Below are 15,330 nucleotides of genomic sequence, written 5' to 3' on the forward strand. Positions count from 1 at the left end.
TAAGGTGAGGCAAAAGGCCCCTACAAACTTCTTAGTTCATGTATTATTTCATCTTTATGATTTTCAGATGACTAATTAAAAAAAATAAATTCTATTCGTAGCACTGTTTTCTGAACAGAAGTACAAAAAGTTTTTTTAATCTTTAATTTTTAAAAGGCCATGAGGCTGTAAGGTACCTGAGAAGAGTATTACCACTTAAATCTCAGCTGCAGGGAGCACTGACTTTAAAAGTGGTTTTAATATTGATGAGCACTTATACCTGCTTGTTTTCAAGTGTATTGTTATATATGAAAAAATTATCCACTTTAGTTTTTTTTCTTGCTCTTATTAGAGGGTTATATGAACCGACTCCACTGACAGCACTGCACATGAGCTCTTCCTTCTGAAAATGTCAATGGTCCTGGAATGCAAAATGCTAGATTTGTTAAATGTGCACATCAGCATTGCTGTAGCTCGTGCCCTTTGCCCTGCACAGATCTGCACAGAGCCTGGCAAACGCTATGTCACTTGGGCCGTGCATTTGTCACTCTGTAAAGCCCCTGCTCACTACTGCTGTCTCCTACCCGTGACCCATTGTATGCGCATGGCGAGCAATGCTGCTTTAGGGTCATGTTAGGAAAAACCTGCTGCTGACTCCCTTTCCGTGTGATGAAATCTTGTTAATTCCTCTCCACTTGTTAATTTAATTATTTTCTTGCTTTCCTGTAACTAAAACTAAAAGCAAAGCCCCCTCCTGTGCTTGAGCATGTGCCTGCACCTCAGATGTCCCCAAGAAGTGTTTGGGTAGCTGGCAGATGGCCACCAACGTAAAGTCTTCAGTCTTGAAAAGGGAAATTTAGAAGCAGAAATGAAGTTTTGCGTGTGCACACACACACATGTACGTTGATTTCTAAAAGATAGCAATTTAGAATCTTAGATGCAGCTGAGGTCTTAATCCTTCCTTAGGGCAGTCTCACAAACCTTCTGTGGTGCATTGTGCTCTGATGTTCTGTGACATTTGGTAAAATTTTGAGAGCTTGTACCCTGTGATTGCTTTTCACCTTTTGAGGGGCTTTGGGGGGGTTGTTTTTGGTTTTGGTTTTTTTTTTTTTTTTTCATTTGGTCTGGGGTTGGTTTTGTTGGCTTTGTTAAATTTATTTATATTTTTAAGTTTATAAACATCCCTGGAAAAAGGAGTGCCGCTTCTGCCCCTCTGAAATTCATCGCGACGAACCGATGGAAAATAAGCTTTGCAAAGCTTAGACTCTGTGACATGCAAATAGGGCTGATAGGGAATGAAAACCTGTTGGAAAGAGATGACAGATGTGCATGTGCTGTATGTGCAGGCAATGCACAATTCTTACAAGAAATTAAATTTATTAACTCTTCCTGGATTTTGTCTTTGGAGTTCTTCTGTAGCTGCAAAAGCTTTGTAGCAGAGTGATGTTATTTCTCTGTATCTTTAATGCTGTAGCTATCAGCAGCTTTTTCTACCTCTGTGATTGACAGGCAGCTGCTCCTGTAGGTAGTGCAGAATGTGGCCCTATGTATTTCATTTCTTTACAGAAACCTCGTTAGCTTATCATCTGAGTGCTTTCAGGGTGCTGGCGTTCCTTCTAAAATCCTTTGAGACATAGCTTCTCTTTTGGGTCTGGTCTTCCATTTCCTAAACGTGCATGGCTGGAGTCATCTGCTGAGCCAAACACAAATGTTAATGCCGAGGGCATTATTCATGAGCTAACCAGCCACTGATTTTTACATTTATTGTCATCTGGAGTTTAATGAGGGAAATGTCCCAATGTTGTGTAGTAACACATGGCCAGTGCTGCCTCAGCTAGGGAAGTCGGGGTAGGGGCAGAGATCATAGGTCTTAATGAGATAGAAATGGTTGGCTTCAGTGAATAACTTCTTGCTTGTTTTAAATTCTTTAACTACTTCTATTGCATAAGTAATCATATTCTATATTTACGGGCATAAGAAATGTTATATAAGAGCTAATTTCCACAGCAGAGGAAGTACTCTGTGTTTTTAAGAAAACAAAATATTTCTGCACAAATTCCATATTTCAAAATGGAGAAATGCTCTTTGAGCGAGGAATTGCGAAGAGGGAAACGCTTCCACAGTGGAATCAGCAGCTAGAAAGCGTCATTGTCAGCTAATTGAGTGAGAACTGGACCTCGGCTTCCCTGTAATGGCCTGACTGGTCTCATTTTCTGTTTCAGAACTGATAAACAAAACTGACTTGCTTAGTCTCAGCGGAAAGACTCTCCATGTGACAACAGGGTCAGCACCTGCTCTGATGAGCTCTCCTGATGCTCTGCTCTGCCAGTATATCAACTTGCAGTTAATGAATGCAAAACCACAAGGTAGGTAGGATACTGATCTCTCCTCATTTACAGGCTGAGCTTTTTGTGATATAAGTTTTTGGACACCATTGCTTATTGATGAAGATAAGCACATATATTTTCATTGGTAGCTGGGGATTTTGTTTATTTTTTCCTAGTATGTGCTTTCTAGTAAACACAATGTTTATACTTAGTTTTTCCTCCTCTTTTCATAAAAGAAAAAGGAGAGCCAGTTTGAGATAAGGGACAGCATTTAAACATGAGCCCTTCAGCATTGTTTTCCTATTTCTGACCATCACCTCACCTGTGCAGCTTATTTTAAAAGGCTGAGTCTAAAACTAACCAAAAACAGAGAGGTGAAGGAGCCACCAGCTCTTTACTGAGACATTGTAAACAGACTGTGAAACATTTCTTAGTGCTACTTAAAAGCCAAATGAATTGTATTAACCTGATCTGGAGCATAGGTATGTACACCTTCCACAGCTGCTAATCTTGTAACTTCTGCTCTGAAACCTCCCATTGAAAAAGCTCTCTTCATAGAATCCCAGACTGGTTTGGGTTGGAAGGGACCTTAAAGCCCATCCAGTTCCAACCCCCCTGCCATGGGCAGGGACACCCTCCACTAGCCCAGCTTGCCCAAAGCCCCATCCAGCCTGGCCAAAAAATGGGTCAAAAAATGTGGGTTTTAACTGGGGATTTGCTCATCAGAAGGTACTTTGTGAGCTTTTGTAGTTGGTAGTGGTTTGTGTGTCTTGTTGAAATATTTTGTGTTTCTCAACCTCCAGGGTATCTAGTTGACCAATTTAAACAATTCTGCAAAGTTTTCTTTTGTTTGTCAAGCCATTGATAATCACTTACACTTCTGATTCTATAATTCATGAACTTAGTGAATATCTCTAAGTAGGCTGGTATTGGTAATGACTCAGCACTGTTAAGAAATAGAGATTAAATAGAAGAAGAAATCCTAAATTTCAGTTGACCAAGATAAAGTAGTATCATTCCTCACCAATAGTGATCCAACTGTTTGTCTTGTTCAGAATGTCAGAAAGGAACAGTGGGAACTCTTCTAATGGAAAACCCTGTTGGTCAGAATGGCTTAACGTACCAAGGTCTTCTACATGAGACGGCAAAAGTTTTTGGGCTGAGAAGCAGGAGGCTACAGCTGTTCCTAGATGAAGCACAAACTCAGGGTAAGCACAAACTTTGCTTGTCCAAGGCTACTTGCAAGTTTTTGTTGAGGAGTAGCTAATGTAACCTGAGATCTAGTTTAATTACTAAATGCACACTATTCACACATCAGTTTCTAATTTTGCCCGGTAATTCAATATGCAATATAAGCACAGACATACATTTATAAATTCAAAGCTTGAATGCATTGCCTTCATGAAATGGCCAAGACAAGTTCTGTAAAAGGTTCTCCCCTTTGAAACAGAAAGGTCAGTCAGCAATGTAAGTGGTAGTTACGTGCTGCTGTGACTAAGAGAGTGTGAATCTCCTCCTAGAAGTGAGTAACTCTAAAGTCTGAATATTTTAAGAACCTGTTCAAATTGTTCCTGTGACATTCATGGTTTTGCAGATTTTTTTCTTCTTCCTTTTGGAGACTGGGAGTTAAGGGAAAAGAGTATTGGATCTATTTTAGAGTTGTGGGAGTAGGTCAGACTCAGTAGGGTATGGCAGCTGCAGTTCATTCAGAATACCTGGGAAGTAGGAAGCTTCATCAGTTGTGTATCTGAAACGTTAAAGATTCTTTCAAAGCCACAGACAGATGGTGAGGCTTAGAAACAAAAATTTCTGATTCATGAGAAAGACAAGACTAAAGATGCAGCCATCTGTAGTGCTAAAAAGTCGGACCTGAGAACCATTTGGGACTTGATTTGACAGGAAGAATGAATTGGAAACTACATGGTAGAAACCCCAGATACTTCTGTGTATTTGGGAAAATTCAGCTCTTCAAATGACATGATGTAAAGGATTCTGTCTCCAGTTTATCATAACGGCATGATTTACAAGAGCTTTGGGAAGGACACCTGACAATTAAGGTTAATGTACCACATGTTAGGGTTAGACGTCTTGTTAGAACTAGTTACCTAATCCTAGAAGGAGATAAACTTCCCTCATGTAGCACTAGTGTAGCTGGCTAAAACTGAGGTCATTTGGCTGTCCACCTGGGTGAAGGGGTTCATGTAGGAGAGGTTGGAATCAGAGCCAGTAAGGCGTGGGTTCTTCTGCCATGGACTTAGGCGTGGGTTCTTCTGCCATGGACTTCTGGTTGTTGGCTTTATTATTATTTCATGTCACCTGAACTCTGTTTATTCAAAAGCCATTTTTGTAAGTAAACTAGATCTCAAATGTTGATGAGATTTTCTAGTGATAGTTTGAGCTAATGTTAAAAATAATGTGCTGAAAACAAACATAGAGAACTGGAGACTGTAGTGTTTAGAAACAGCACAAGGTGTAAGGACCAAATATATCAACCGCACTTCATTTGCATAAGCAAAAAATGTATTTATGTGTGAAAACTAGGAATTTAGCCATTCAGGAGCAATTGATGTTATACATATTTCTTTCTTGGTTTCTGTCATTGTTAGAAGGCAAAAGGGTTCACAGCAGGCTATGATTTAGTTAAGGCACTAAAATGACTATTGTAGAAAACTTTTGAGCTTTGAAAAGGGAGTAACTGACAAAACAGGGAAATTTATAGCCTTTAAGTCTCAGTTTAAGTTAGGATTTTTAAAATGCCTTTACCTATAACGTATCTGTAGTATGAATTCTTCAGAACTACTTAAACTTTATTTAAAGTATATAAAGTGACAATTTATGATAATGTCAAAGATCACATTTGATGACTCTTCAAAGGCTAAAACAACTGATTTGGTTTTTTTTGAGACTCAGAATGTAGAGAACTTGGTCCTGGAGGTTTATTTGTGTAGCTGAGACATGCTTATGCCATACAGCTATGCTGCTGCTATCTCAGATTTAATTCTCACCATGCAGCTCTTCTAACAACATTTTTTATGGTGTAAACACTGAAATGGTTGTACTTCATCTCAGATCTCTTTATATGATAAATAAGTGCTGTATATAAAAGTAATATTTTGATGCCTCTGGAAAACATTGGTTTAGTTAATGGTTATGTGTATTGTTGCAACTTTTATCAATGTATTTCAAGGTCCTACCTTCAAAACAAAAAAATTTCAGTCTTTTGAGTAGTTTTTTATGGTGTATTCTAAAAATAAAAAAATACTTGCTGTCAGCCATTTGAACCATTTCATGAAAATAACCCATGAATTGGAAGGCTGATGCCTCTTAGAAAAAAAAAAAATCCCTTGGTGGAAAATTAGTTATCAGTTTTGAAAACATTATTTTTATAAATGTTGTAAGGCACAGGCAGTTGGACATCTGCTGTCTATTGCACAAAAGCTTGCCAGGTTTTCTGAAATAAATGTGGGTTTCAACTCCCTTTGTAATATTGGAAAAATATTCTATAAATACATGTCAAAGTAGTGAGCGCTGCTTATTCATGAGATTGAAACATGAGTTCCAGGTAGCTGGTTCAGAGACCCAGTCGGAATGAAAGCAATCCTTTTTAATGTGATAACTTCAAAGCCTTCCTTGGGAGGAATTGGCACAGAAAGGAAGATGTCCTTACATTTTGTTGATAAATCAAGTTTCCAATTTCTAATAGTAATTATTGTCTTAAACACTGCTGGAAATAGTAGCTTCATGTAGTTCCTAATTTTTCAGGATTTTAAAAATAAATAATTAAAAAAAGACTTTGAGACCCAGTTTGTAGTTTGTTTTGCTGCTCCTGCAGACCAAGACAACTTTTTTACATGCTGATGTAATGTTTTCATGGGGAGGGAAGGAAGGTTAATGAGGGAATAAAGCCCTGAAGCTGAACTGGATTATACCTTTGCTCTTGCAGTTCCGTAAAGGGATATTCAGCTGCTTAGAGCAGAGCACTACACTGGAAGAGAACTCCTTAAAAACAGTACCACCGTGATCCATAAGGGCTTCTTAATTATTTAATTACTAGGTGGCTTTTAAACTTTGATGCAGACTGTATCTGCTCAGCCTAAAAATGAAATGTTTTTGGAAGAAAGATGAGGGCCTTAATGTTAGAAGGCGTGGGCGGCACTGTAATGTGAAAACAAAACTTCTTGCTGCCATTTCTAGAATCAGTTTTCACTTGGACATCATGTTACTGAAAACTAAACTGCTTGTACGTTATCTCCATGGACGCGCTTTGCAGACTCGCCTGCCCCAGCACACAGGCAGTGCCTCAGCTGGAGGTGAGCCCAAGTTAGAGCAGCGTGAATATTGGGCGTCAGTCCTGTGATACAGTGCAGTACGCTACTAAATGGTTTCTACTGAACAAACACCTGGCTGTTCCGAATGTTAGTAATCTGTCATTTGTGTGAATGCTAGTGCCAAATTGTAAAGTTATCTTTTATTTGCTTGTGTGTAGGGATTCTAGCATGCAGAGTAACACTGTAACCCCTGATAGGCTTCTGCTTTGGTTTCAGTGGATGTATTTGCGGTTGCCACCTTGAAGTTTCTTACCACTTTGAAGTTTCTTAGAGACACCTCTGGTGTGTCTGCTATTCAGGTTGTGTGGAATACTGGGAGGTACAGCTGTGGAGCAAAAGCAATGTGCTGTGTTACTGGGGTAGTTTGCTACAGCTGATGGGTGCTGGGAAGCATTGAGCTAGTGAGTGTCTACCTTCTTAGGGAAAATGCTCTGTAAGGTGGCAAGAATAGTGAAAGAGATTTCCATTCCTGCCAGCTTTGCAGCTGACTCTTTCTGTAGCCACAAAGTGCGATTACTCTGTGTGTGTGTTTCATAAATAATCACAAACTCTGAATCAGCCTGTTGCATATTTGACAAGACTGCAACATTAGTTTTTCAGCAGATACTACTACAACCCTTGCTTTACGAATAGAACTCAAGTTAATGTATGCACATTCTTGTTCTCATACTCCTTCACACATATTTGTCTTCTCTCAGAGATGGGATACCGGAGGAGCTGGATCTCTGATCTGTCTAGTATGGCTGCTCTCATGTAACATTTACAAGGGACTCTTTTTTTTTTTTTTTTTTTTTTCAGTGCAATGTGTTGTATTCCTATAATATTGACTTTGTATCACTGCATTGTAAAACAGTTTTCTGAAGTAGGTGTTACTCTGTGTGAATGTGGAGCTGGGAGCTGACATAGGCTTTCCAAAAATTCTACCTTGTAACCTAGAACAGTATCTTCGAGTCTTGCCGTGGCAATCCTGACGTGTGGTGACCTTCCTTTAACATGCTGGGCTTTACCAGGAGGGAATGTTGAGCTGAGCAGTTTCTGTCCCAGTCCTGTTCTGATTGAACCAGCAGAACTGCCTGAATAAAGGAAAAAAAACAAAGAATAAAATAAAGTGTTTGTAGTTTTACCTAGAGCACTAACTGTGTCCTGTTTCTCTTGTTTTCTTGGTTCAGAGATCACAAAGGATGTCTCCATGAAGAACTTGAACATGAAGACTGTGTATGTCCATGTTATACCCACCACAGCTGAATGTTGAGAATTCCATTTTCCTGAATAAGACCATGTAGACTTTTTTCCACAAGAAATGAAGTCAAATTAAATTAGTATGCTTTTAGATTAACATCCAAGTTGTGTATGGTACTTTTAACATCTCAAATCGCACACAGGATGTTTTCTACCAGTGCATGTTTAATATGCTGCTCTTTGGGTTCAAATACAATGTATTTTCCTTATGTTATCTTATGATACTGTAAAAGCTGTTCAGAAAAATGTCAGAACTCCTTAACCTTAGATATCTATGCAGTAATTTGCCTGAAAGAAATGGGACTAGTACCTCAGTGATGCTGTTCTCTGCCTGTCCTTTATGCAGAGGGCATCTTTGATTTTCTAAACATGGGTTACCTGTGAGGCTCTATGATATAGAAATACCATGCTACAATAGCTTTGCAATTTATTTAGGGGTTACCTGGATTTGTTCACTCAAATTAGCTGGATTTTCATGAAGTGTGTGGCTGTTGATTTAAAATACTCCCTAATTTCAATACGTGGAACAATAAATTTGCTTCATCCCCAAACTCTTGTTTCCCTGAGTTCAAAGTACTTTGTTTTCTTACATTTTCTAAAGCAGATGATGCTCAGCACACCATGTCGATCAGGAAAACCTAGGGAAACCTGAAATCTGAAAATGTCTGGACTGAATGCCAGTGACTGTTTGGATTGTGGTACTGAGAGATTTTGGTAGGGGTTTTGGGGAGACTTGGTCACTTTGGTTTCAGTTTTAAAAGCAGTTTAGATTGAAATTAGTGCTGGGGTTTTGGGTTTTATAATAGTCAATATAACTTGCCAAATGTTTAGTGTTAACTTGTGTATTTGTAGGCAAGTGAAATAACAGGCAACCTTTTTTTTTCAGTTTGAGGACTTTTTTTGACTAGTTAACATAAACTAAACTAGAAGCTTAAGCACAGTGAAGTTTCACTGCACTTCAGTAGTGTTGTTAATCAGTGTTGAAACTTGCTATAGTACAGGGTACTGCACTTGAGAAGGTATACGTGCATGCAGCTGCCTTTGCTGCTCTGCCTTTATTAGCTTCCTAAGAAGGAGATGACGTACACTGCGAACAACAGTATTAACAGAGAGTAACGCTTTGAAAGAATAACAAAGTCTTGCTTACCGTGTTTTTCCATTGCTCTCTGTTTTTCATCTTTACAGTAAGACTATAAACCAAAGCACTTTTTGTGATAACACTGTGTTAGTGGGAATAACTACAAATAAATGTTCTGTGTAACTACTGTGCTCTAGTGGACCATACCAAAATTTTAAGTACTCATTTGAAGTAAATCAAGTCTCTGGCATTCAGCTTACATAAAACTATCAGTATTAAAAATGTCGCTGCCTGAACCTAACTGAATCACTGGCCCGTTCAGTTTAATGAATATTGGACCTTGCCCTCTACCTTTCCCTGTAAGTCAGGCTGCTTATCTTTTTATTGACGTAGAGACATGGAAATCAAATTGATATTGATTTTTTTGTCACATTAAAAATGTCCAGATTATGTCTTCTGCGAAGGTAAGGTTGCTGTTCCTAAGGTGAATAACTCTGCTTTATTATTTATGGAGAATAAATGACGATGGCGAATGATTGCAATCTAACCTCATTCTTAATGAGACAATCTAAGGGGGCAACAGTACTTGCATTTTTAAAGAGTTATTTGGGATTTAGCATTTTGTTATGTGTAATTTTTTATTTCTAAGGATGTTGTCTGGCTAAGTTCTGTGTAAGGCCTGGATTAGATAGAGAGAGAGAGAGATATATATATATATATATATGCTTTCCAGTGAATTAAAAGCCCAGCCAAGATTTATTAATTTGCTCTGCATGGGTTACAAACAGAAACAGATAATCTTTAACAGAACCTTTTTTCTTTCTCAAATATACTTATAGCTGCTTAATGTCAAAAATAATCTGCCCTTAGGAGAAGAAATGTGTCTTGTGACCTTAGTCCAATAATCTCATACTTCATATGAAGTATAGTTGAATCCTGGATTTTCTGTAAGTAAATGACTGCTTTGTGCTGAAAACTGGCCTTTCCCTTGACTTTATACATGAACTTTCTCTGTGAAGATGTTCTGTGCAATAGCACTGCCTGTGATGCACTGTTAAAATAGGTGAAGGCATGCTGAGAAAACTGTCAGAGGTAAAGGATTTAAATTATTTACTCACAGGAAAGGGGTGAAAGAAAAATACTGCTGAGAATTCCATGTGTGTCCTTTAGTTCTTCAAGACCTATGCAAAGGCAATAGGCTTTAAGACAAAGTTAGCAAAGATCGCACTTTATTTTTGTAGACCTGAGATTAGTCTAGTTAGTTTGTGCATGAGGCTGCATGAAGGTTGCTGTGATAGCATAACTATCCACTACCTGCTTCTCAGAGTGCTTAAGGAATAATAGAGTTTCTACCGTCCTCTGAAGAGCAAGCTAAACACCAGAGATGCAAGCCATTATATCAGGATGATAGACTACCAATAGACACGAAGCATAGTGGGTTTTTTTCCACCACAACTTCATGTGCAGACGGGAGGCTGGAATAATGTTCTCCAGTGGGTTTCTAGTCTTAGTACAAAAAAATGAGACAAAACACTGCCAAAAAGAGAGTGGAATGTTGAACTGCTTTTACAGAGTCTCCACAGTGTAGGTACAGAGTGCCCCTGTAACACTGGTATTCAGATACTGCCTTAGCGGAGGGATGCTTCATGTTTCAATAGATGTGGATGTCTCCTAGATTTCTCTCCATGTTATCTAGCTGCATTTCTTTTGTTTTAGTAAAATACAGGTATGTGTTCATATCACTCGAGCTGGAAGTAAATGGTAGCACATGTTGAACAGTGTAAGAAAGTGCTTCACTTGCTCTCAGTATGCAAACAGGGAATGGCAAAAGACTTGCTCCAAGTGGCACAAAGGATTATCTTTCAAAGAGATGCAAACCTCTCTTCGTTCTCAAGGAGCGTGTTCAGATAGCCTGAAGTCTGCCTTCACAGTAGTTTACCCAAGAAATCCTTCAGTAAGGTCTGTTTTTCTTTTCCAAATGAGGCTGGAACATAGAAATGAGAGAAAGAAAACCTTGAAAGTAGATGTACTCTGTAGGGCATGCGCTGTAAACTACCTTAAAGCTGTTGTCTCTCAATCTAGCTTGATTGTGCTCTCTCCCCCCTTCCCCCAAGATCTTGAGTCTTTAAAGTAAAGTGGGTGTTGTATGGGTGAAGTTACACCACCTGTTTCTTGCCAGGGTTACAGGCTTAATTTCCAGGGTCAGAAATAGCGTGTGGTGCTCACTGGTGTGCTTCCCTTGCCTTGCTGCACCTCAGTCTCCTTTCTTCTCACTGCACATGTTTTTCATTCTTCCTTTTTGCTTCTGCCTTTTCCTTTCTCTGTTTTTTTTTGGGGGGGGGGGCTTGTGCTCTTTCTTTTTACCTTGTTGCTTTTAGTTTCTCAGCTGTGGCTTTCTGTCCACATCCACATATTCCTTGTAGGTTGTGATGGCTGGAACAGAAACCGACGTATGCCTTTGCACTCTCCAGTCTGATCGTATCGCAAGGATGGAAATGCCCATAAATAAATGCTATTTCTGTCTCTGGCAGGATTGGTAAAAGCTGGCAGAGGGGAAAAGTCAATATGCTTAGGATAGGTAATGGAAGAACGACACCAGAGTTTATCAGATAACGCTGCTGAAAATGCTTCTGGGCCAGTTAACTTTACATCAATCTTTTACATAAGTAGCAAGTAATTAAAAAAATAATTTTGTGCAGAATTATAGTTTAATTTTACTTTCCGCTGCTGCTCTGTTGGCTATGATTTCCTCTCTCTAAAACATACTGACAGTGAATGTTAGGAACAAGTTGTGACCCATTTGGGTGAACTTGCACTTTCTACCTTCCTTCTCCACATCCATTTTTAGTATTCTTTTTTTATTATTCTGGATAATATCTAATTGCTTGAGAGAATTTGTCTCATGGGATCTTGAAGTGGGGAATGTTTCCTACTAATTTTTTTATTGAGGTTTTTTTAATGCATTTCTATAACCTCATCTAGGTTGGGCTAATAATAGTATCTTGGCTTGATGCGATACTCTTCAGGATTTATACACTTCAATTAGCTTCCCTCTGCAATAGCTTGTTACGCAAATTAGGTCCCAGACCACATTGCCTCTCTCCGCACGGAGAAAAGCACTACCTAGGCACTCGCAGAACTGCGTTACACCATTTACTGTACTCTGTAGGAGTTTGTATCCTTGAATGCTGATGTAGCCTGCAGACTGACAGCAATACTGCACTCTGTTTTGAACTCACTTGAGATGTGTGCAGCATCCAGTGATCTGCAAGAGTTGGGCTCTGCTGAACCAGCTTTTCACTGTCGGGGAGCTGTTGGCTCTGACACAAAATAGATCTGTTATAGCTGCATCCAGAAATCATGGTGCTATGGTTTATAAAAGAAAAAAGGAGACATCCTTTACTCCCTCCCCACCCATGGCTGTTCCCCACCCCCATTTCCCCTCCTTGTCCCAACCCCCCCCCCCTCCAATCTGCAGGGGCTTGGGCTGAAAGCCTGATACACTATCTGTCCCCTTTCTACCAGGTAGGGATTCTCTAGCTGATCCTAACCAGCATATTTAGCAAAAGGGCCCGGCATTGACCGAGACTGGTGGCTGGGTGATGTCCTTATCAGGCTGAGCCGAGACAGACCAGCAAAGCTGTGCGGGCAGAGTAGCAATGGGACTGTCTGTTCCCTGCCAGTCCTGCTTCCATCCTTCCTCAGAATAAATACTGTAGTGGTGGGTCAGGCTCGCTATATACCATAGCAATTTTACTTCCTTTTTCAGTTGAAGGTACAACAAACGCATTTCTGTTTGGCTTTCATGCAGTAAAAAAGGAGTGACTCTTGGTATCCTTCTGCAAGTAACTTCCTTTCAGAGAGAAGAATGGTTTTAAAGAGAGAAAAAATAAATTAGTTTCTCCTCATCCTTTGTAAGTTGAATAGCAGCTGGTTAGCTCTACGGCCCTTTTGCAACTCAATCTGTTTTTCTGTCAGCAAAGGCCGAGTCTAGGTATTCCTGTCATTACTGGTTAAGCACAAAGCAATTACTAAGTATGTCGTTTTTTTGCTCTTTATCTGATACCTTAAGGGATAGACTCGACACTGATTAAACAGATTGAAAAAATAATGTATGCAACTGCATAACAAAGGTGAAGTTGAAAATAGTCTCAAATGGTTTCCTTAAGCATCTTTCTTTCAAAGATGGAACGAAAGAGCGAGCAGCACAGTATCATCCCCGCATGGAAGCAGTTTTACAGGATGAATGCTATTGCGGAGTTAACTTTTCTCTTGCTGTGCTGTGAGTGGTGGTTACCTGGGGCTGGGGGGAGGGTGTGTCTTCAATTATCTAATGTTTTCCCCAGATGAAGTGTTTATGTAACAATATAATTATAGCTTTTATGTAATTGGGGGGGAAAAAGGTTCCTATTTCAGTATGTCTGGGTATTTCAGTTAATTTCCAGTCTCTGTCTGTACAAAGTTCTAATTAGGGGTCACAAAGCTTCTCAGAAGACTTCTAAAATTCCTTGTAGATGCAATTAGAATAAAATTGCCCCTAAATATATTTTAAATTTTTTTTATTAAGACTTTCTTGAGTCAGAGATAAGGGAGTTCTGTATACATTATCCTAACTTGTTCCAGTTCTCTTTAGTGTTCAAAACAGTGAAATCTCCCAAAAAAGCCAAGTGCAGCCTGGCACTTAATATTTGCTCTGTTTGATCAAGTATGACAGCTGGACAGCTGTGCATAGGTACTTCCATGGAACATCATTTGTAGTATACCTGAAGGACAAATTTTCTTTACTTTTCAAGTCAGCAATTTTGCAAAAGTGAAGACTATAAAAATTTAGAGGTAGAGCATGTGTTGTGTGATTAATAGTGCTGGCAAACCCCAAAATCATGGGATCTTTGGGACTTAGATTGCTTATGGGTATCATATGCCAGGCATTGCAAGTGGGAGGAGGGAAGATAGAAACAGCATGGCAAATTTAGGAGATCTGAAACTGCAAATCTTGCTTATGGACATGATACAGTCTAAGCAAGGGTGAAGGATCCTGAATATTCCTGAAGGTAAGTGAACGTTTGTAAAACGAAAAAAAAAAGCTTCCTGTGTCAATGGAACAAGCCAAAAAATAGGGTTATGCTCTTAGAAACCAAGAGCTTTACAGTAAAGGGAGTCACAATGGATTAGTAATTAAACAAGAACTAATAATTTCATACTCTTGCCAAAGACCATAAGTACCACAAAAGCAAGCACTGGGCTGTATAAACAAGACTATCTGTAAGATGATGAAGTAATCTTTCCATTGAGTACTGATAAGGCTCCTGCTGGAGCACTGTGTCCAGTTTCAGGAACCATACTATGACCATTTGGAGGGAAGCCAGTGAGGAGAAGCAGGAATAAAGTCTGGAAAACATGACCTGTGGGGAAAGATTGGAAGAGTTGGCATGTTTAGTCTACAGCAGAGAGCACTGAGGCTGAGATGTGATAAGTCTTTGTTGTGGTTTAGCAGCTAAAACAACCACATGGCTGTTCACTTACTGCCACCCCCCGCAGTGGGATGGGGGAGAATCAGAAATGGGCGGGGGGGAACCAACTTGTGGATTAAGGTAAAGACAGTTTAATAGGACAGAAAAGGAAGATAATGAATATACTAAACAAGTGATGAACAGCACAACTTCTCACCACCCAAAGTTTGATGCTCAGCAAGAACCTGAGCTGCCCCGCCTCCTGGCTAACCCTCAGTTACATACAGAGCATGATGCCATATGGGATGGACTATCCCTTTGGCCATTTGGGGTCAGCTGTCCTGGCTGTGTCCCTTCCCAGCTTCTTGGGCGCAGGCCAGCATGAGAAGCTGAAAAGTCCTTGACTGCTTGGCAACAACTAAATCCATCAGTGTGTTATCAACGTTATTCTCATCTAAATCCAAACCACAGCACTACACCAGCTACTAGGAAGAAAATTAACTCTATCCCAGCCAAAACCAGGACAGTCTTCCAATAAATAAATAGTAATTGCAAAGAGAATAATAATGACCTAGTTTTCAAGAGGCTTGCAGTTAAATTGGATGGGAAATTAGGCCACACATGAGGAAAAGTCTTCTAATGAGAAGAATAATCTGCCCCTGGAATGGGTGGCCTAGGAAGGTGATAGGATTCTTTCTCATCAAGGATGGGTTTAAGAAGAGGCTATGAGAGGGTCCCCAGGGAATAGCAGGCATATAGATCGTTCTTCCTGGAGCTGGGGGTAGACTGGAAAACATCTCAAAACCTTTTCTGACTCAGTTTTAAAATTTATTGTCACCTAAGGAAAAGATGAGTTTCCCAAAAGTTCTTGACAAATTTTAGCCTGTCACTAGCTAATCTATGAAAATCACCATAGAAAGAATAAAAAA

General features: G+C 39.5%; 1 protein-coding gene across 3 annotated transcripts in view; it reads left to right on the top strand.

Moving 5' to 3' along the window:
• The window catches only part of IARS1 (isoleucyl-tRNA synthetase 1), a 109,042-nt gene extending 100,618 nt beyond the window's left edge, over window positions 1-8,424 (top strand). For all 3 annotated transcript variants that reach the window (XM_054837960.1, XM_054837959.1, XM_054837961.1), the window contains 3 exons: window positions 2,202-2,345; window positions 3,362-3,514; window positions 7,804-8,424. In XM_054837960.1, coding sequence (XP_054693935.1) covers window positions 2,202-2,345; window positions 3,362-3,514; window positions 7,804-7,886 — 380 coding nt within the window. In that variant the 3' untranslated portion in view covers window positions 7,887-8,424. The remainder of the gene's footprint in view (window positions 1-2,201; window positions 2,346-3,361; window positions 3,515-7,803) is intronic.
• The last annotated feature ends 6,906 nt before the right edge of the window (window positions 8,425-15,330 follow it).

Source organism: Grus americana, chromosome 11 (genome assembly GCF_028858705.1).
Source record: "Grus americana isolate bGruAme1 chromosome 11, bGruAme1.mat, whole genome shotgun sequence".
Lineage (NCBI taxonomy): Eukaryota > Metazoa > Chordata > Aves > Gruiformes > Gruidae > Grus > Grus americana.